The sequence below is a fragment of the Myotis daubentonii genome, chromosome 11, assembly GCF_963259705.1.
Source record: "Myotis daubentonii chromosome 11, mMyoDau2.1, whole genome shotgun sequence".
Taxonomy (NCBI): Eukaryota; Metazoa; Chordata; class Mammalia; order Chiroptera; family Vespertilionidae; genus Myotis; species Myotis daubentonii.
The window spans coordinates 26,704,116-26,727,408 of NC_081850.1; the positions used below are offsets into that span (position 1 = coordinate 26,704,116).

General features: G+C 41.7%; 1 protein-coding gene across 3 annotated transcripts; it reads right to left on the minus strand.

Moving 5' to 3' along the window:
* Window positions 1-29: 29 nt before the first annotated feature.
* On the minus strand, window positions 30-21,620 carry TYRP1 (tyrosinase related protein 1). 3 transcript variants are annotated; one of them, XM_059656667.1, is made up of 8 exons: window positions 21,452-21,620; window positions 20,544-20,998; window positions 18,958-19,280; window positions 16,095-16,299; window positions 11,560-11,727; window positions 5,085-5,264; window positions 1,907-2,053; window positions 30-1,082 (listed from the first exon to the last, which is right to left on the minus strand). In XM_059656667.1, the coding sequence occupies exons 2-8, from the start codon at window positions 20,926-20,928 to the stop codon at window positions 877-879; spliced, it is 1,614 nt and encodes a 537-aa protein (XP_059512650.1). In that variant the 5' UTR covers window positions 20,929-20,998; window positions 21,452-21,620; the 3' UTR covers window positions 30-876. The 3 variants fall into 3 exon arrangements, with proteins under 3 accessions (XP_059512650.1, XP_059512652.1, XP_059512651.1); XM_059656669.1 differs by lacking the exon at window positions 21,452-21,620 and adding an exon at window positions 21,248-21,264; XM_059656668.1 differs by lacking the exon at window positions 21,452-21,620 and adding an exon at window positions 21,091-21,222.
* Window positions 21,621-23,293: the final 1,673 nt, after the last annotated feature.

Here is a 23,293-nt window from a genome sequence, read left to right on the forward strand (position 1 = left end):
AATTAAAAAAAAAATTGCAAAGATAAAAATACAGAGGACCAATGAAATATTTTATTTGAAAACACAGAAAAGTCTGACAAGTGATAAGGGGAAGCTATTTGAATGAAACACAACTAACTGAATGCTATTTGTAGAGCACTGTGATGCAGGTTCTTCACCTCTATGCCCCCCTGTGGATCTCAGCTATTAGAAGAGGAATCGGGAGGTGAAATGCATGGATGGGTAGTTCCTTTTTCAGCAAATTGAGAGGTAGGAGACAGGCAATATCAATTATCTCTTAAACAAGGTGAAGCTTTTATCTCTCTAAAGTGTGACAAAGATTGTGATTTGTTTTGGTCTTGAACCTTACACTAAATATGCTGGTACCCAAAGGGGAAGACCATTTTGAAGAAGTTAATTGGAGTCCCATTTATAACTCCACGTAAATTATTTTAACTAATAGATGTGGCTTCCTTTACATCTGTTGGTCAGTGTCAATGAATGGAAATATATTTACATCTTAATACTGTAGAAATGACTACTCATGTATTTTAATCAGGAATTTTCAATCAATCATGATTTTTCTTTATGATTTTTAAACAAAGTAAAAGCAGCTTATTTACATTGTCATATAATTGACCTTTAAGACATGTCAAAAATCTTGACACTTTCTGCTTAAACATCATGGAGTGGGTGCAACCTACTGTTTGAAATAAAAAGGAAAATGTTGTGACTCTTCCCAGCTATGGAAAGTGATTTCTGGAGCTTTAATTCCAACATGTGCGTGCATAGGGAGAAAGGAACAGAGTGAAAGAAAATACAGTTAGTAACTCAATCTATTATTTTTCAGCCAGGGCTTTTGTAAGACTAGGGTGTAAGACAATAGGTCTTCTATAGTTAGACCATAGATTGACTAGGGTTCGGGATTTTTTCATATTCTTCAGCATAGTGTCGATACTGGTCAGTGAGGAGAGGCTGATTGGCTTCATCCATGTTGCTTCTGGCACGAATCAGACAAGAAGCGCCCACAAAAATGACTGCAACCAGCAATAAAGCAGCGACCACTGCTATGGTAATAATCTCAGAAATATGGAAACTCTGACCTATGTGAAAAGTAAAGCAAGAGCAAAATATAAATCTGCTAATAGTTGCCATCAAAAATTGGATGCTAAATTTAGGCACTTTACTGAAACCCTCATACTTAAGTTTATTGGCTACATTGTCTAGTATAGCACTTGTCATCTTGGAGGCACTTTCTAATTTCTCATAATGAGTAGATTCCATTAGGACAGGTATTTTCATTCTAAACATGAGGAAATAATGGCTCAGAGTATATGTCACTTGCCCAAGGTCATTTAATTAGTAGATAATAGACTTGGTTTTGGAGTACAGGTCTTTCAGAATCCAAGCCCTGTGCTCTTCCACTGTATTCTATTTTCTTGAAAAATAAATTCAAAATAAAACAAGAAAGTTTTGCATTTCAAAATCTCTGAAAGGACAGCTCAGAGTACCTCATGCCATTTTTTTAAAAAAATTAAAGGATAAACGGAGGCACATTATATTGTAGGAAAAGTAGGGGGCTAAGCTCAAAACTCATTTTCTCTGCTCACCAAGCATGTGACCTTTGACAGTTACCCGCGCTACACCGTGTCTTCCGTATTTGGAAAATCAGGATGGTGACACTATCACAGAGGGCTGCAAGGACTAAATGAGATAGTGCGCTATATAATCAGCCCAATACCAGGTCAGAGTGGGCTGGCAACGAATGTGAAGTTCACTCTCTTTATCCCCAAATGAAGATCTAAATGAACGTTTCTAAATGCAAGTGGGAAATGTCAGCCTCAAGAATCCTGTGATTAGTTTATCTTTAAAGGTAACATATTGCTTTTGAAAATTTCCACAGTGAAAATACATTTTTAATACTCACCTGGCCATTGCACTTCATAAGTATACCCCAGGTTATCTGGAGCAGTGACAAACATTTCAGTGTTGGTCACTGGAGGCCAGAATGGCACCATGTTGTATTGTCTATTATGTCCAATAGGGGCATTTTCCAACGGAAATGTGGATATATCTAAAATACGCCAGAAACACCATATTAATATTAGTATATAGTTATATTCTGAAGGTGTTCTGAAATATTCAAGCATAACATTAAAAACATTCTTTCGTATTTTACAGTGAATAAAGACATAAGTTCTACAGCAGAACAGGAAATTGCATTAAGCAGATTTCAAATGCCTGAGTACAGCACTAATTAATGTATTATCCGAGAGAAAAAGAGAGTTCACAAGCTGGTGTTTTAGTATTTTGTCATCTTTAATGCTCATTAATTGTTTCACTTTTAAATTACAGAAACAAATTTGAATAAAATTAATTAAACTTATTTTTTCAAAGGTAAAGAAAAGATGGGTCTATATAGTTCGCTGTAACATCATCTATGATTTAAATTTGAGAGATAGTTTCTAATGGAGGTTTCTCCTTGACTGTGAATGTTTCTCTTTAGTATATTTTCTTTTTTTCTGTTTACTTTTAGAGAAATAAATATTAACTCGTTCCTCAGGTTTTACTCTGTTAACAAAAAACACTTAAGATTTCGAATCATGGTCTTGGAACCCTGTTTGCTTCCTGCTACCTCTCCTTTTTCTAAAGTAGTCTCCTCTGACCCATGGTTTTGTTGTCCACGGTTCAGTTACCCACAGTCAACTGTGGTCTGAAAATATTACATGGAAATTTTCAGAAATAAAAAATTTGTAAGTTTTGAAGTGTGCTCAGTTCTGAGTAGCGTGATGAAATCTTGACCCTCCTGCTCTGTCCTGTCCACCAAGTGCATTATCCCTTTGCCTAGCATATCCACTCAGCATATCCACTACCAGCTCCTTAGTCACTTAGCTGCCTCTCAGTGACCAATCAGCGTTGTGCTATTGCAGCGCTTGTGTTCAGGTAACTGCCCCAAAGCCATTCATATAGCTTTTATTAAAATATATTGTTATAATTCTATATTACTGCTAGTTATTATTGTGACTCTATACTGTGTGTAATTTATACATTAAACTTTACCATGGGCATGTACCTATAGGAAAAAGCATAGTGCATGCAGTTCTAGGGTTCACTACTATCCACAGTTTCAGGCCGCCACTGGGGTTCTTGGAACATTTCCCCTGTAGATAAAGAGGGACTGTTCTATTTAAATACAAGTTGCAGGTATTTATATCATCGGTGAGTTTTTGCCCTAAGGGATAAAGGTACTGAAATGTCCTTTGTGGCAAAAGTTGTTGTTTGTTGTTGTTGCTGTTCTATATGTTGGTACAATTAATTACCAGATGGAATGTTACAAAACCAGAGTTGCAAGTGGGCGTGGGCACTACCTGCGTGGGAATATGTTGAGAAGAGCTGGGATGTGTGAGAACGCTAGTGAAGTGTCAGATGGTGTTTGTAAGACGTCCGTTACCTGGACAGTCTGTGTGTTTCCACGAAGCACAGAAGAGAATTTTAGAATCTAGTTTGAAGAACAATTGATTCTAGAAATGGCAGGTAGTGTTTATATTTTTTACGCGTAAGTATTTATCTAGTAACATCTGTTGAGCTCCTGGTCTGGGCATGGTGCTATAGCTTTGGACAAAACAGACAAAATTCCTGTCTTCAAGGAACTGATATGTTGGTGTATTGCTGGAAATTATTTATTCAAATGAATAAGTTGGATTTGTAAACTTCCCATTTCACCTTCACTTGATCAGCCTTACCCATGTCAGCTTCAGCTGTGTGATTAAGTTATATCCACATAAAATGAATGGAGAAATAATAGTAAAAATAACAAACCATAGCAATTGGGTTATAATGTAACCTTTCTATGCAAGACCCTCTGATGGCTCCCCATCTCTCTTTATTATAGATAATGCATTATAGTCATATGTATGTACATAAATACGCATGAAAATGAGGTGGAACTACAATCAGTGAATTCATAGCAGACTGATAAATGAACCAATATTTGTATGTAAGTTATCCACTTGTTAAATGATTTTTTGATGAATAGTAAAAATCATTAAAAATATTTCACTTGTCAAGTCAACAGCAGTGATTATACTGAGCAACAATTTTTCCTAAGCTTGACAGGACAGTTTTTCCCTTCATATAATGGCGTTGTTTCTCTGCACCTATGGTTAGCGATATTTATTTGCTATATCCGGAATTAGGTTTTAAGCTAGTGGCATGGCGTTCCAAATGTAGCTTCCAGGTTAAAAATAATGGAACATGCTATTTTGATCAACTCATCAATTAATGGTCTTAATCAGGTTGAATTAAGAACTTCTACTGTACACACACAAACACATACAAGAAAATAAGGGACTGGCTGAATTGGGTGGGTAAATGAATAGGTAGTTAATCTCAAATATTATGTTTATATGCATGATGAAATAAAGGCACAGAAGTCAACATTTAGGACACTTTTAAAATATAAAAATTTATGATGTTTTAATCAGAGGAACAACATTGAAAAGTAATGTGAAAGAATTAAATAAAAGAAAAAGTAATGTAAGTCTCTCAGCTGAGTAGAAACAAAGAGAAAGTGACCTTGTAAATAAGAGTTTAAGAATCTCTTAAAATGAACTTAAAAAGAGATTTTCTATGGTGTGATATAAAAACCAACATCATCTTTTCAAGTTGAGCAAAATTTCCATTTGTGAGAGTTCATAAAGTAATAAAATCAAAACTATGGATTATGAATGTAATATTTTTTCTCTCTTGGAGTATCAAAGAAGAGCTCGGTAAGAATGTCCTGTCTATATTAAAAAGCAATGAGAATGTTCATTGGAAGATATGAGGAAGAAAAATTTGGGAAACAGTAAAAATGAGAAGGGATTAACTGCTTGGTTCTATTGAATGCTAGGAAATATCATCTTACTATAGCAATTCTCAGAGACTTCTTGTCTGCCTTGTCAAAGTGGTTTGGAGTATTTGGAAATGGCTAGGTAATAGAGCTTTTTTCGCCTTATTTTGAAATGTAGTTCATGTGTGTCAAGTGCTTAGCCTGAAGTGATAACTATGCTATCCGAACAATCTTTTTTTGCTGAGCCTGCGAAAAGCATATAAAAATGTCTCACCAGCATTATATCTCCTCAGCCATTCATCAAAGATTGCATCAGTGAAAGCATGAAGGAGGACAAAAATAGGATCATTTGGAGATAAATGGGTTTGTCCCCCCGTTCCATTCAGGAATAGATGAGCCAAATTGTGAAGGCTTCGAACAGCAGGATCATACCTTCCCATGGGATCACTGTAACCTAGATATAAAAATAGAATGAGAATAGTAAAAATCATTATAAATATTCTACTTGTCAAGTCAACAGCAGTGATTACACTGAGCAACAGTTTTTCCTAAGCTTGCCAGGACAGTTTTTACCTTAACATAATAGCATTATTTCTCTGTACCTTTGGTTAGCGACATTTGTTTGCTATATCCAGAACTAGGTTGGTTTTAAACTAGTGGCATGGTATTCTAAATGTAGCCTCCAGGTTAAAAATAATGACCTGCAAAGGATAGCAATCAAAATACACAGAATACTCTATTTCCACAAGGCAAACATTGTTCCATGTGACAGTGGAAATCTCTAGCTTCTACTGAAAACTGCTGACACAATTGGGAGACCATTCTGATTGTCCTGGAACTTAAATTGCCAGATGTTACTTTCGTTTCCTATGTTATTCCCTTTGAATGACTGTCAGCATATTTATTTTTGGAACCTTATTTTTGTGGTGAAGTTACAATTTCTCAGAGCTTTCTTAACACTTCTGTATTAGTTTTAAAAACATCTGGAGAGCCTGCCCTCAAAATATTTATAGAACTTTTGATAATGACCTCTATTCCATATACATATTTCCACATATATATCCATTTTGTATATAATAAACATATATATTATCTATATATATAAAAGTCTAAGTGACCGTCCAACATTCGACCATTTGTTCAACCAGTGGCTATGATGTTCACTGGCCACAAGGGGGCAGATGCTTAATGCATAGGCATGGAAACATGGAACAGACTGATGAATCTCAGAGGGAAGGGGAGAGGGCGGGAAGAGATGAACCAAAGATCGTATATGCATACTAGAGGCCCAGTGCATAGATTCATGCACTGGTGGGGTCCCTCAGCCTGGCCTGCAGGGATCAGGCCGAAAACAGCAGTCTGACATCCCCCGAGGGGTCCCAGATTGCAAGAGGGCACAGGCCAGGCTGAGGGACTGCACTGGTGCAGATACATGCACTGCACCTCTAGTATAATATAATTTATATATTCCCAATATATATTCTCATGTTATATGGTGATATTGAGAATAGATCACAAACAAAAACAGAGTGTCTGTGATGTGGGATGGAGTTATATGTGTGTCTTCTGTCTGGCTTGAAGGACCAGAGGTGGGAGATCAGGGAGAGGTTATCCTATCTAATAAAAGAGAAAAATGGTAATTGGCATACGACGATACCCTTTTCATTGGCTAATCAGGGCTATATGCAAATTAACTGCCAACCAAGATGGCGGTTGATTTGCATATGTAGGCACAATGCAGGGAGGTGAAAGGGAAAGCAGGAAGAAGCCCCCTGCCACTGACAGTGATCGGAAACCCAGAGGGGAGCTAAGAGCTGGGGGGCAGGGCAAAGGCGGCCCTGGGGCCGCCTTTGCCCTGCCCCCCAGCCATGATTAGAGAATCAGGCGCCTTTTCCGCCCTGGCCAGTGATAGCAGGAAGTAGGGGTGGAGCCAGCGATGGGAGCTGGGCACGGTCGAAACTGGCAGTCCCGGGAGCTAGGGGTCCCTTGCCTGGGCCTAAAGCGGAGCCCACGATCGCAGGGCTGCTGAAGCTGCAGGTCCCCGCTGCCCGGGCCGGACACCTAGGCCAGAGGCATTAGGCCTGGGCAGGGGCGGAGCCTGCAACCGCAGGGAGCTGGGGGTCCCCTGCCCAGGCCTGACACCTCTGCCGGAGGCCTCAGGCCTGGTCAAGGGGCCGATCCGGTGATTGGTGATCGGAGGGTGATGAGGGTCAACTCCTCTGGCCGAGGCATCAGTCCTGGGTGGGGGGCAGAGCCGGGGATTTGGGGGATATGATGGTCCCCTTGCCCAGGCCTGAAGCCTGGGTCAGAGGCGTCAGGCTTGGGTGGGGAGTGGAGCAAGCGATCAGAGGGAGATGGGGGTCCCCTGCCCAGGCATGATTCCTGGGCCAGAGGCCTCAGGCCTGGGCGGGGGCCAGAGCCAGTGATCGGAGGGAGATGGGAGTCCCCTGTCCAGGCCTGACACCTCTGGCAGAGGCGTCAGGCCTGGGCAAGAGGCCGATCCTGCGATTGGAGGGTGATGGGGGTCTATGCCTCTGGCGGAGGCGTCAGGCCTGGGCAAGGGGCCGATCAGGCGATTGGAGGGTGATGGGGGTCTACGCCTCTGGCCAAGGCATCAGGCCTGGGCAAGGGGCCGATCCTGCGATTGGAGGGTGATGGGGGTCTATGCCTCTGGCGGAGGCATCAGGCCTGGGCAAGGGGCCGATCAGGCGATTGGAGGGTGATGGGGGTCTACGCCTGTGGCCGAGGCGTCAGGCCTGGGCAAGGGGCCGATCCTGCGATTGGAGGGTGATGGAGGTCAATGCCTGAGGGCTCCCAGTATGTGAGAGGGGGCAGGCTGGGCTGAGGGACACTCCCCTCCCCACACACACCCAGTGCACGAATTTCGTGCACCGGGCCCCTAGTATATTATAAAACAAAATTCAAATTTAAAATGCATTAACTTACTTTGTAATTACACTCATTTATTTATTCATGTTCATACATCTGTTCCATTATTTCTTGATTCAAACGTTTAATGATTGCAGTGTACATGGCATGTGGCTAGCACTAGTCTTTTTATAAATTCTGTCAAGAAATCAGTCTAACTGAGGAACTTATATGCATATGTGCATAGCCCATGGACACTGACAATAGAGTGGTGAAGGCCTGGGAGGGGCACATGTTGGGTGGAGGGGGTAAATGGGGGGGATATAAAAGGGGATATCTGTAATACTTTCAACCATAAAGATACTTAAAAAACAGGAAAAAAAGAAATTAGTATATGTTGTACTTAATTAGGCATCAATAAGATATAATCTGCACATCTGTATATATAAAAGCCCAGCAACCAGAACAAGGGAACAACCAGAACGACCGGAATGACCTGTGACTATGACGTGCACTGCGGCAGCCAACCAGCCTGATCCAGGCCCTGATCAGCACCCTCCAGGGCCAGCCCAGCCCCAGATAGGCCCCCAACACCCTGATCAGGGGAGGAGCTGTGGCCGGCCAACCACCCATGGCCCCATCCCCCCTGCTGGCCTGGCCCAATGGGCCCCCATTGGGGCAGGCCGGCTGAACCCCACCTGTGCACGAATTCATGCATCAGGCCTCTTGTTTATAAATCAGTACTTATAACCTCATTTTTTATATATATGTTTAGTCAAATTAATAGTGTTAATTTATTGAATTATCTCCAAATAAGTGATTCACATATAGTTATCAAAATCAACATAAAGAGAGCAGAATGGCATATAATCCTATCTAATAAAAGAGAAACATGGTAATTAGCATATGACCGCTAACCTTCCCATTGGCTAATCAGGGCAATATGCAAATTAACTGCCAGCCAAGATGGCGGCCGGCAGCCAGGCAGCTTAAAGCGAACATGAGGCTTGCTTGCTTCAGTGACAGAGGACTCCAACGTTCCCCCCCTGCCGCTGCCGGCCTCTGAGCTGCAACTCTAAGCAACTATGTTACAAATATAGAAGCTAAACAAAACCCCAGAAACTGGCTTTAGTCCGTAGGGCTTCAGCCAGCAGGATCGCAACATTGTTTCAAATACAGAAGGTAAACAAAGGCCAGAAACCTGCTTTCAGTAGTGGAGGCCTAAGAGCTGGAGCCAAGCCTCAAAGCTAACGCTGGCCCAGAATTAAAAAAAAAAAAGAAAAAAAGGAGCGATTGGGAGCTTCAGTCACCCACCAGCCTGAAAACAGCCCTCAGCCCCTCACCCAGACTGGCCAGGCAGCCCAGTGGGGACCCCCACCCTAAAGGGTGTGTGACCAGCTGCAAATAGGCATCATTCCCTCACCCAGACTGGCCAGTCACCCCAGTGGGGACCCCCACCCTGATCCAGGACACCCTTCAGGGCGAACCAGCCAGCCCCACCCGTGCACCAGGCCTCTATTCTATATAGTAAAAGGGTAATATGCCTCCCAGCACCGGGATCAGCGGAGCCAAGGGGCCTCCCGGCACCGCACCGGGATCAGTGTGACAGGGGGCAGCGCCCAAACCCCCTGATCGCCCTGCGGCTCTGTGTGTGACAGGGGGCGGGGCCACAACCTCCCTATCCGCCCTGCTCTGTTCGTGACGGGGAAGGCACCCCAACCCCCTGATCAGCCCTGCTCTGTGCCTGATAGGGGGGAGCTCCCCAACCCCCTGATCACCCTGCGGCTCTGTGTGTGACAGGGTGCGGCGCCCCAACCCCCTGATCAGCCCTGCTCTGTGTGTGACAGGGAGCAGCGCCCCAACCCCCTGATTGGCCCTGCTCTGTGTGTGACGGGGTAGAGCCATAACCTCCCCATCGGCCCTGCCCTGAGTGTGAGAGTGGCGGCGCCCCAACCCTCACCCCATGGGCCCTGCTCTGTGTATGATGGGGTAGAGCCATAACCTCCCCATTGGCCCTTCCCTGAGTGTGACAGTGGCAGTGCCCCAACCCCCTGATCCGCCCTGCTCTGTGTGTGACAGGGGGCGGTGCCCCAACTCCCCTATCGGCCCTACTCTGTGAGTGACACGGGGGAGCTCCCCAACCCCCTGATGGGCCCTGCTCTGTGCGCGCTGCCCAACCCCCTGATTGGCCCTGTTCTGTGCGTGACAGGGGGTGGCGCTGCAACCTCCCCATCGACCCTGCCTTGAGTGTGACAGGGGGCGGTGCCCCAACCCCCCAATCGGCCCTACCCTGAGCGTGACTTAGGGTGGCATTGCAACCTCTCAAACCTGCTCTGTGCATGACAGGGCGCGGCGCCCCAACTCCCTAATGGGCCCTGCTCTGAGCCCGACCAGGGGCTGCACCTAGGGATTGGGCCTGCCCTCTGCCACCCAGGAGCAGGCCTAAGCCAGCAGGTCGTTATCTCCCGAGGGGTTCCAGACTGTGAGGGGGCACAGGCCGGGCTGAGGGACCCCCCTGCCCCCCGAGTGCACAAATTTTTGTGCACCGGGCCTCTAGTTTTGATAATAAAAGGAGAGAGAGTTGAAAATAATTATCAGATTTACACATCAAATATCTTAAATCATGAGGATAGAGAGATCAGTGCCCATTTGTGTGTGTGTGCCTGTGTGTGTCTAACATGGGCAATGTTATATTTAAGGTGATATTGAACAATAGCAAGTTTATAATAAAGTTAAAAGTTTTTCTATCTTTTAAAACATTAAATACAGGGTTGGGAAAAAGTAGGTTTACAGTTTTTCATATGGAAAATAATACAAATAATAAATAATATAAGAATAAATTCTTTTGCTTACTCACAACTGTAAACCTACTTTTGCCCCTCCCTGTATATATCAGGCATGATTTAGAGATTTCAAAATTTATTGAATAGAGACACTGAACTTAGAGAGTTTGGGTTTGAATCTGTGCTGTTACTTGCTAGCTGAATATCTTGGGAAATTAATTTCACTTGTTTGGACCTCAGTTTCCTCAGTTTTAAAATACTTTGAATTAACTAAGGAAAATAAAACTAAATGTCACTATATGTTAGATTGAATTTTTATAGACCTTACAAAAAAGGTACAGAGTAATACAGACCTAAATAAACATGTGCCAAAACCAGGCTTTATAGAATGTGAATGAAATTGTTCAGATTTTCAAATTTTTTTTTAAAAAAAGTAATAACCTCTGAAATGTTCAATATTATTTGTCTTAACTAGAATTTGATATAGTTATACATATATTGGCCAGCCACCTACCAGAAATTTGAGTTTAAATACTTTTTAAGTATTTAAGAGATCTGCGAATAATTTCCAAGAGCTTCTCTTATGCTTAAGAGAGTTTTGTGGACCCTAGCTGGGTGGCTCAGTTAGTTGGAGTATGGTGTTATACACCTAAAGGCAAAAAGTTGCAGGTTTGATTCCTGGGTCAGGGCACATACCTAGGTTGCAGGTCCCTGGTTAGGGCACATATAGGAGGCAGCTGATTAATGTTGCTCTCTCACATCGATGTTTTTCTTCCTTCCTTTCTCTCTCTCTCTCTCTCTCTCTCTCTCTCTCTCTCTCTCTCTCTCTCTCTCTTTCTCTTCCCCTCTCTCTAAAATCAATAAAAATATATCCTAGGGTGAAAATTTAGATAAAGAGACTACTGGTCTGACACTATTATTTGAGGAAGTGCTTTTCTGAGCAGAGAATTGTGACTATATCATAATAGGCAGCGCCATTCAGATAAATTGATTGGATCAATATGGCGTTTAAAAATTTTTTCAAAGAGATCTGAATGTGAGTACTTCAGTTTACTGTGATAACTAAATCAATTCAAAGCACCAATTTTGTTTACTTGCCTTCCACTGTGTTTCGGAAACTGTTCGTTGAGTTGGAATAAAAAGGAGGTGTGTCAAATAAACCAACTTCTAAGCACTGAGCGACATCCTGTGGCTCAGGAAGACGTTGCACCATTGGTCTGGCCACGTTTCCGGCTGGATTCCTCCTAATTGGCGCCCCCTCAGTGCCTGGGAAGAAGATGGGGTTTGCAAACATTCAGAGAATGTTTAGAGATCTTATCATTGTCCTTTAACATTTTATGTATATATAGTATGGACCCTGAATAATAGGTTCTTCTTGGTAGAGGAGAGACGTTTTTAAAATGCTTTTCAGTGGCATTAAAGTGAGAAAATCTAAGTTATCATGTCAACTTCTCTGAGAAGAGTAGATAAGTGATACGTAAAATCATCTGAAAGAAGAGGTGATCACAATAACAGATGAAGGTCCCGGTGTTTGTTAAAATCAACATATGCTCCTTTCATGAGAATATATTAAAATAAACATTCCATGGAAAATTGAATTTTGTCCAAATAATCTCATAAACCTAAATTCTACATTGAAATCTATATTTCATATATAATTAGTAATCTTCAATTCACGAAGTGGGAGAGGCCTTAGGTGGGTGGGAGGAGCCTTTTTGATTAGGAGCATTTTTTTTTTGTCTGCTTCAGTGGTCTCCAGAGAGGAGTGCTCATGCCTTAGAGGGGACACAGAGAATAACTTACTGGGTGGGAGAGATAATATTTCAACATCTACTCATTTTTACTTTACCTCATTCATAGAAATCCTAATAGTATGCTTTATAATTAACATAATAATTATCATAAATAGCTTTATATAATAAATGTAAAAATAACTTTATATAATATAAAAATAAAACATGACTATATTGAGACTGGAAAGTGTATATGTGTCTTTTAGGTATACATTATTATAAAAACTTTCAGACTGTACTAGCTAACCCATCAATTTAAGCTGATATTTTGGAGATTACTATTCAGGGAGCTATCACTACATCCCAAGAAAAAAGTTTTGGTTACATGGGTTTCAAAAACACTGTATTCAAATTTGCTCTCATGGAGCTTCATAGTGCAGGATTTTGATAGTGCAGAAACTAGTTAAACCAATGTAATTTTAATCTAGTGACTTTAAAATTTGTACATGTACAACTTCTGCCATTGCATCTATTTTTTATTTTTAAATTAAAACAATTTAATTACAGTTGACAATATTATATTTGTTTCAAGTGTACAACATAGTGGTTAGATATTTATATAACTTATGAGGTGATCTTCCCATTGAGCATAGAACCCATCTGACCCCATACATAGTGATTATATATATATATATATATATATATATATATATATATATATATATATAGACTATATTTCCTATACTGCACTTTACATCCTTTCCCATAGTAACTTCCTATGGATTGGAGTCCTGTACAATTTCCATGCAGGAATAAATTGAAAGTTCTGATTTCTGAAGGAGAAAGTAGTTTTGAGAAGTATTGTGAAGAAAGAAGAATGTTTTCCATCTGATAAATCAAAGACTATATTTTAGTGGCAGGAAGAATGCTAAGGGGCAGTAATTCACTCTGTTAATTTACATAACATGTTTGGGGTATTAATGGGATAGTGGAAAGATACTGTGCAATGAGCATATGAAACCATAGGTGTGGAGAGTCTAAGGACAATCCTATATAATAAAGAGCTAATATGCAAATGGTCATCACGCCCCTGTGCCTTCACACCTTAAAGGCTCAGACACTCAACACTGGGGAGAGAGGAATGGGGACCAGCCAGGCTGTGGCCCAGGAGAGGGACAAGCTGCCTGCTCTGTGGTCCTGGGTGCCTGCGGCTGTGGCCTGGGTGAAGCCACCCACCCACGGATCCCTGCGGCTGTGGCCAGCCTGGAGGAAGCTGGCCTGGGTCCTGGGTGCCTGCAGCCAGCCAGAGGGAGGGAATCCTGGGTCCCAGGCGTGGGGCAAGGCAGAGATGTTTAGAGGCAATCAGGCAGGCAGGCAGAGGTGGTTAGGGGTGATCAGACAGGCAGGCAGGCGTTTGGTTAGGAGCCAGTGGTGCCAGATTGTGAGAGGCAGTTGGACATCCCCTGAGGGGTCCCAGATTGGAGAGGGTGCAGGCCGAGCTGAGGGACACCCTCTTCCACTCCTCCCCATCCCCCCACAAGAATTTCATGCATCGGGCCTCTAGTTTGATATAAAGATGTATAGTATGACTATCTTGTAAAAGATGATCAGTGAAACCACAGGAATGGAAATTTCATTCAGGAAAAAAAGTAGAAGGAGAAAAGAATTGTTATGATGACTAGTAAATAAGATATTAAAGCATTTAATACCATATCAGGCACAATGTGCTTAATAAAATATTGTTTCCTTTATTTCTTTCACTGGCCTAATAAAATTTTTAGCATTTTTAAAAAAAATATATTTTATTGATTTTTTACAGAGAGGAAGAGAGAGGGATAGAGAGCTAGAAACATCAGCCAGAAGGTACATGCCCTTGACCGGAATTCAACCTGCGACCCTTCAGTCCTCAGGCTGACACTCTATCCACTGAGCCAAACCGATTAGGGCAAGCATTTATATCTTGAACTAAGACAAGGAGTAATCTTAAAAATTGTTCCACCTGAAATACATTCAGTATTTTAAGAAACTATGTGTCAGAATTATGAGTTATATTAAATAACAAAAAAAATGTGATAAAAATAATCTCCTATGCTATAATTTAATTTACCCATTTAATTTGTGCTGTATTTTGTTATTCAGTCAAGAAGGTGATCAGAAAATGTCTGGAAAACTTCCAGGCCAAAATATATAATAGCCTGGTCAGAAAGAGATGAATGTTTTACTATCTAAAGAGATCTTGATCCTTCATTTCATCACCCTACCTCAAGTGCTACCACTTATTAAACATGCCAAACAAATAAACATTTATTTTAATTCTTAAGTTTCTATGGAAGAAAATTTCATGCATATCACTTCTCTTATTCCTAAACACAGCTAAATAACCTTCTAATAATGAAAATCTACCTGATTCCTTTGTTCCATTTAGAATAGTCTCTCTTTAAGTTTAGAAAATAATTTAAATAATTGATGCTTTAAAGACTATATGCAGAATAAATGTTATGAATATAATAATACAATAAATTTCCATAATTCTAGCTTTTATATGGAAGAACATTAATTCAAAACTAGAGGCCTGGTGCATGACATTTGTGCACTGGGTGTGTGTGTGTGGGGGGGGGGGGGTTTCTCAGCCAGGCCTGTGTTGTCTTGCAGTCCGGGACCCCTTGGGGGATGTCTGCCTGCCAGTGTAGGCCCGCTCCTCCCAGCAGGCAGACATTCCCTGAGGGGTCCCGCTGCTGTGCTCACCAGCCATGAGCCCAGCTTCAGGCTGAGTGGTGCTCCCCTGTGGGAGCACACTGACCATCAGGGGGCAGCTCCTGCATTGAGCATCTGCCCCCTGGTGGTCAGTGTGTGTCATAGTGACTGGTGGTTCCGTGGTTTGGTCAATTTGCAAATTAGCCTTTTATTATATAGGATAGCCAGACATGCCTAAAGAGGAAAAATAAGGGGGGGATAGGGAGACTAATAATGAAGACCTTGTGTTAGCAGTACAGGGACAGATCCAAGGAAGAGAACAGAAAGCGCAGTTAAAAATCCACATATAACAGAAACGACCTGTGGCAGAGCTGGTGTTCAGATCCCTGGAACAAGGATGCTAGGACAACTGGTTAAGCATTCTCTATATTATCTTTTTATTTTTAACCCTCTGACTAGATCAGTGATGGCGAACCTATGACACGCGTGTCAGAGGTGACACACAAACTCATTTTTTTGGTTGATTTTTCTTTGTTAAATGGCATTTAAATATATAAAATAAATATCAAAAATATAAGTCTTTGTGTTACTATGGTTGCAAATATAAAAAAATTTCTATATGTGACACGGCACCAGAGTTAAGTTAGGGTTTTTCAAAATGCTGACACGCCGAGCTCAAAAGGTTCACCATCACTGGACTAGATTAACATCATCATAACATAATGTAATTATTATATATTATTATAATTATTATATTATTATTATTATTATTATTATTATTATTATTATTATTATTATTATTTACTCCTTTGGCACTTCCAAGTCTTTCTGTGTACTTCAGATTTCCTAGGGAAACATTTTCTGTGAAATTCCAACACCAGACACATGATCACTGAGCAGTGCTGAGTGTGCTAAGAGGATTAAGTTATACAAGTAGACCTTTTCAAAATATGAAAGTGAGCAGTGCACTTACCAGATTGCTCAAGAAAAGAAATGTAATAATGTACAGACACCCTGTTCCTCTTGGTGCACCTTATAGATTGCCTTGAGTATCTTAGTTGTTTCATGAATTGATTTTACTACATCGATTCTCTGCAATGAGAGATTTTAGCCTGACATCCTTAATAGAATGAATGGCCTTCAGGCAGCACATTTAATCTCTCTCCCCAAAGGGAATTCTGAACCTAGACGCCATTTGAAACTTACTGTTACAGAGGGTTCCTAGGGTATCATAATCTTCCAAGGATTCACACACCACTCGCCATTGAGAAAAGACAGAGTTCGGGCTTATAAGGTTGGCATCAAAGTTGCTTCTGGAGCCCATCATGTCATCGGTGCAGATGTCACAGACGTTCTTCCCAGTTGCAAAATTCCAGTAAGGCAGGGAGAAGGAAGGATTCTGCAGCATTTCCTAGATCACAGAGACTCAGTTAGCATTCTCTGGTTTTGTTTAAAATTCCCTCTCTTTGCTGGGTTTCCTCCCGGGCAGTCTATTTCTATTAGTTCATTTCAGCCACGTAAAAGCCAGTTAGTGTGTCTGAGGGGCCGGACGACTCAACTACGTTATTAACAAAGCTGCTCATTTACCAAAAGGAGTCACTTTAGGCTCAGGAGCGATTTAAACTCAACTCATTATTCCGAAGTTCCTGCCATTGATTTTTTTAGGGGGCAGGGGAAAGGGTCTTCCTTTTCTTTTTTAAATAGGTAATTACATTTCTATTGATTATACCACAAGTTATCAATAATAACTTCTACTCCTTGACATTTGCACCTCCTTCCATTTTCCTTTCTGTAATTCAAGCACAGCTAACTCTTGGTCTGGAGTCAGACCCAGCCTCGAAATGTGTTCTGTTTTGTTTCTGTTTATTTTTTTATTTTAACTTGAATGACTTTAGGCATTAGATTCTGTTTTGGCCACAGGCTACACAGACTCTATCAGACTTACCTTATCTGCCTGGGCTGTAAAGAAGTTTTACTTAGAGACCTCTGCTTCAGAGTCTAAACTATGAAGACTCTGGCTCCTGCCCAAAGCTCATACCATCAGGACATGCTGAAGGGAAACAGAGAATTTCTCTGTGCCTGCTGCTCTTTAGAACAGGGATCTGGTTTCCACTTAGGGCTGACCGCAATGATTTTAAAAATGCTGGACTCAAGATCACATGGGCATTTTTCCTAGGTTCCTTAAAAGATATATTTATGGTCCGTTGTTTCTCATTCCTTTTGGCCTTCTGGGAGTTATATTGAGAGTGTCCGACTTAAATGCAGGAATCGCCATGGTTTAATTCCGCCTCCATGCATTTGGTACATGACTGCCTTTTCACTGCCAACCTTTCTAGGAAGCATCCCCGGGTCCTCAGGGTGTGATCGAGGGCCGAGAGCTTGCCCAGGCGTCGCCAGCTATGGGTCTCCAGGGACTTAGAGTCCTCATTTGGAAGCCATTGTTCTGGTTCACAGATATTAGTGACAGCTTCCAAGGGATTATTAAGAGTCATTTGTGGTTCAGTAACTGACATTTGGGAGCTGGGCATATTCATGTGGCATTTCCACGGCGCATTACATATAGACTGTAATTTGTCGGATCCCTTGTGCTGTTGGGTTTTAAAAATGTAAGTAGTCCTAGAGGTTGAAGTTTACACAGGCAAAATTTGAAGCTTTTAGATACTTTCCATCTGCCCTTTCATTTTGGTGTGCTCATGGGAAAATGACTTGAAGGCATGAAGCTCTAGAGTCAATTGCAAATGACAGATTTATCTATGCATAATCTACTAAATGTCTTGTATTCAGAGCTATAAAATATGAAGTGCAGAGTACCAGATGAATTCATTTAATCACCCTCGAACTGCATGTGGATAGACTACTTTCGTACAAATATCTTATTCTGTATCGTCGTGCATTATTTTTCTCTCTTTTAACCATTTATTTTCTTGGAATAATGCTGGGCACAAGGATATTACAAATAGATAAGTAAACACCTTTTCTGCCTTCAGATATTTTTAGGTTAATTTTTAGATTTTAACTTAGGGAGAGGGATTCATTACAGTTATTGCACATAGAAAACTGGTTTAATTTGTTGATTTCCTAGATCTAGTAATTTAAAATTTTATTTTAAAATTACAATACTTTTCTTAAGAAGGAGCAATTAGTAGAAGACACAATAATAAAGTATCTTTGTTAACAGATAATTTAATGTGGTTTGAGCTTATGTGCTTAAAAATAGATAGGAAGCCAGGTCAGTGGCTGAGCATTGATCCATGAACCAGGAGATAAGGGTTCTATTCCTGGTCAGGGCACATGCCTGGGCTGTGGGCTTGATCCCCAGTAGGGGGCATGCAGGAAGCAGCCAATTGATGATTCTCATCATTAATGTTTCTATCTCTCTCCCTTCTCCTTTCCTCCCTCTTGAAAATCAATAAAAACATATTAAAAATAAGCAGGAAATAACTGTTTGGGTTGAAGTTAACTTTATGCCAATGCCTCTTAAGTAAAAATGATATGTAACTGATGGGATGTTTTTAATAGATTTCTTCTGTAAGCCTCAAAGTGGTAAGGGGCACAGAAAACAATGGTGCTCCATGATAATATGACAATATAAATGGAAAGGAACTTTTTACATCATTTAAACCTATTCCCACATTAGTATTGTCCACTGGTATGAAGAGTTATGTATTTAGGACTTGAAAGACTGTCAAGTTCATACACACTTGCTTCACCCAAACCAGTGAGGGGCTTACATTTGAGAAGAAGGGCATATCAAATGAGATTCTTTCATTGCAAACTATGTGAGTCATTGTTTTACTTACAGAGCCCTGGAACATGTCCAGTGCTTTCATTTCACCTACAAATGTCTCACTTGGCTTCCTTATCATTGAGATTACTTTCTTTTCACTTCACAAGTGGTCAAGATCAATTAATAAGCAATTAGCACAGGGAGAAACTTAGAATGCCTAAGGCAGATCAGTATCCGGGATTGCTTTGTCATGCCATGCTTTGGAACACAGTGGATCAAACGACTTGCAAACAAGGTGCCCTGGGTGTAAAGGATCTGAAAATGGAAATGTTCCCTGCGTACCTGCATGTCTCTCTCCAGCTGCAGCAGGTGGTACCTGTGCCACGTGAGAAAAGCTGGCCCTTCATGGGAGAAGTCCACTTCGCCAAAGCTTTCCTGGCCTGCCCCAAGGAAAGTCTTTTTGACCGAATAATAGTGTGTCCACACAAAGTAGTTGTAAATGGAAATGTTCTCGAATTGGGGTGTGTTGCCATCTGGCCCCAAGATTTCTTCTGACCTCCTGGTGGCAATGACAAACTGGGGGTGAGTTGTGCGCTTCGCCATATCCAGGGCCCGGACAAAGTAGTTCTTTTCTTCTGTACTTAAATCCAGAAGGTTTCTCCTGACTTTAGGGATACAAAATTCAAACGTGAAAACCTCTGCCTTGTAGGGATGGGTAGAGAATGAGCATAATAATCTAACACACCATACTCTGTTTACCGGTAATGATAATTTGCATATATGTTTAAAAAATGTTATACTGTAAAAAATACCTCTTACTATATATCCCTCCCTCCCCATCTCTCCGGCTCCCTCCTTCTGTCCCTCCCTCAGTTGCTCTCTCCCTCCCTCTCCAATTTAATATAGAATTTTGTTAGCTTTCTGTCATCTTACTTGTGGACTTTATGAGTGTGTTCTGTTTATTTCTCTCTATTGACATTTTTCTTAAAATTTTCTACATTTTTAATGTCATAAATCTTGCAAAAACAAGGGATGTGGTATAGCGTGGTGGTGAAGACCAGAGACTCATTCAATGACCACACATTTCTCTAAGCCTCAATTTTCATCTGCAAAGTGTATGTAAAACACTAGAGGCCCAGTGCATGAATTCGTGCATGGGTGGGGTCTGGCTGGCAGGAGGGGACGTGGGCGGTTGGCTGACCTGCCCCCTGGTCAAACTCCAGGTCTAACTCCTGGTCTAGGGGACAATTGCATATTAGGCTTTTATTATCTAGGCTAATATATCTTTGCAGAGTTGTACATTTTAAAGGGTTTACACATGAAAAGCAGTTAGACCAGAGTCTGGCTCATAATAAAGACTCAATACACATTCTGTTCAACCCTTGGTCTGGCACATAGAAAACAATCATATTTTGCTGGCTGTTACTATTTCATGCCTTGTTATTAATTGCTATTTAGGCTGCCGGCTGGGCTCATCATCTAAAATGGCCAAACTTGCTCATCACAGTGGAAAATTTATTAGGGGGGTAGCAAGGGGAGTAGAAGAGGCCCATGTATTAGAGGTAGACAGACCTCAGCCTGAATTCCAGGTTTTCCTAGTAGCAGCTGTGTGGATTTGTCCTTTTGGGACCACACCTATGCTACTTAACTTAAGTACCTTGAGGAGTTACTGAAAGAATAGTCCTAAACCTCTAGCATAGTTCCCAGCATACAGTGGTGGCTCAACATATGTTTTGGAAGAAAATATTAATCAGATGACCTGAGCTCCAAGCCCATTCCTTTAAATTACATACATTTCTTAATCTTTGCAAGCCTCTTTCCTCAACCGTGGAGAGAGGATTGAGTTGTATGATTTTTCCAGAGGTTCTTCCAGCTCAAATGATTTGGGTCTCATGCAGGACTGGCTATCCACCCATACCCCCACTTACCTGTGAGCACCCTCTGGTCACAGGCGGTTCCTCTCCACCCAGGACGGCAAGTCCCACAGTTGTGTCCAGAGAAGTTGCCATTGCAGTGACATGTCCTGTTGAAGAAGCGTGTGGGCCAGCCCTCCCGGTCGTCTCGGCCATCATGCGGGTACTGGGGGCCGTGGGGTCGGGAGTCTGCAGTCACTGCCTCACACCTGCCCCTCCCTGATGAGGAGCCACAGGGGTCAGTCCCAGGCCCGGACACGGGGGCCAGGTCTGGGCAGCACACACCATTCCTCAAAGCCTCAGTGGTGGCACACTCCCTGGGAAACTGAGCCCCCGCCCGCCGAGGGAACAGCAGGGGCAGGAAGACGTATCCTAGAGAGAGGAGTTTATGAACTTCCATTCTGCAGGAAGCGAGGCTCTGGTTCTGCGGCCCTTTGTGCAGAGACTGACGCACATAGAGAAAAATCAAGCTGAAAAGGAGAAAGCACAATGGAATTATGCAAGGCTTTTTGTTGTTGTTGTTTTGGCATGTGATCAGTGGCATGAGCCCTTTCCAACCCACCTTCAAAACGCTTTTCAGATCTGTCACATGACCATCCAAGTCAGAAAAACAGTTATTTGCCTTTAAAAGTTTGCCATGTATAATACCTACACATCATTACACCCCCAATCCTAGTCATTTAGTTTTCTTCCCTCTTAATTTCTGTTTATAAAAATACTTATCCTGGATGTCATTTATCAAAAGCAGTCATTAGCAGGTCGCCACCACTAACTACATCTACCCATGGGGCTGCAAGAAGAATTGGGAGCAGGTTTCCAGCAAGTTAATTTTCATCCTTTAAAATCTGTCGCGCCCCCCCCCCCACACCTAATGGAGGCTTGGCTGGGGTCCACCCACTTCCCGTGGAGCTTCTCCCCAGTACCTCCAACTCCTGAGGGGATTCGCCGCCAAACGGCTCTTAGAGCTGAGGGTTTTATATTTGCCCGTCGTCCCCTGATGTCAGAGCTGTTAATTGCTTGTGGGTTTCTGCCTGATAACTAATCACAAATCTGCTCACCCAAACTGGGAGGGGCCGGTGCCCTTCTGCGCCCTTTACTAATCCTCTCTCACGTCAGTGAGTTTTTCTGCCCTTTAAGTACTTGGTTAGCACATGATTCCCTCCCCACTGATTTCCTTGTGATGCTCAAAAGGCCAGAGGCACTCGTTTGGAATACAGCAAATCAGAGAGACCGGAGAACGTTTGTCTCCATTGTAGAGTTTTTATTGGTGACACATATACCTTCAGAGGATGAAATCAGAATACTTGCTCTTTCTTGGTGATACAAGGTTAGGCCAATTGCACCTGATGGCAGCTTTTGATTGTGTTTTGTCTGGAAAACAGATGCTGCCATTCTTACCATTTCTAGAGAGAATAATTGTTTTAGAAAAGGCATGAAATTGCCCGGCTGGCATGGCTCAGTGATTGAGGATCGATCCATGAACCAGGAGGTTACGGTTCAATTCCTGGTCAGGGCACAGGCTCCATCCCCACTGTGGGGAGTGCAGGAAGCAGCCGATCAATGGTTCTCTCCCATCATTGATGTTTCTAATCTCTCTCTCCCTCTCCCGTCCTATTAGAAATATAAAAGAAAATAACTATAAAAGAAAAGCATCAAATACAATTGCGCCAAGTCACATGCCATTGGTCCTCCGGGTGCCGACCTTGAGTACCTTCCACCTGCATTGGGCAGGAGTCCATCTCTTCGGCAAAGTATCACAGGTTCACTGCTGTGTCTGTGGTGTAGAAGTTGACCACTAACCAGCTTCTTTCCTACTTTCTGTTCAAAGATTAAGCCATTGGCACTAATTTTAAATTACTTAAATGCCCTGCTAATTTTAATAGTCTTATACCATCAGTAACCAATATCTTAAGGTTTCATATCCATTTGGGGCAAAATTAATTGTAAAACCTAATGCATATAAAATAATATTTACATAGTTAGGTTGTTTTTTTTTTTTTTTTTTGCTTGCTTTGATTTTTTTTTAGTTTGACTTCTTGCTGGATTGAAGTAGATTATCATTTTTCTCTCTTGATTAAATTTAATAGATCTGTACCAAGGTGGGTTTCTTAGTTTTGATAAAGGTACTAAAATCATGTATGGGTGAAGAGTGTATGGAAACTGTGTAAATTCTCTGTATATCTAAAATTATCCCCCCCAAAAATGTTCATAGTAAAAAGCTATTTTTAAAATTAGGTAACCTATTCCTATATGTTTATGTGTGCAGATATCAGTAAACTACAAGGTGCCATATTATGTTGAAAGCAAAACAGAAACAAAAACGAAGCTTTGTCCATCACGTCTCTTTGTTATATAATCCTCACAGTTACCCCCGGACACCCCGAGTGCAGGGTGATACATAAATGACTGATAGGGGGCAGGCGAGGGCATCAGTATCAAATCACAGCATATTAATTAAGTGTAAGAATAAATATAAAACTATGCTCTGATATTTTCTTTCTGGACCCTAATGGATTTGTGCACTTCTAGGAGATTGTGGGAACACCACCTTGGGTATCACTACCAAGAGAGATCTTATTTGGCCACATGGAATTCATCCATGAGCTGGCGAATCCTGCTGATAACTAATAACAATCTTTCCCCAGAGGATATGACTTATATATCTAACTTCCTATTTACTAAGTCCACTTAGATGTCTAATTGGTCACACATTTTTAAAACATCTTCCTCAGTCTTTCCCATCTCAGTGAATGAAATTACTGTTT

Coding starts and splice junctions, on each gene's coding strand:
- TYRP1 (XM_059656667.1), bottom strand. CDS start 20,928: ATGGAAGTTCATAAACTCCTCTCTCTAGGATACGTCTTCCTGCCCCTG. Junction 5,265..11,559: donor TTTCCGAAACACAGTGGAAG/GCAAGTAAACAA, acceptor TTTTATATCTAG/GTTACAGTGATCCCATGGGA. Junction 2,054..5,084: donor GCTGAGGAGATATAATGCTG/GTGAGACATTTT, acceptor GGCGTATTTTAG/ATATATCCACATTTCCGTTG.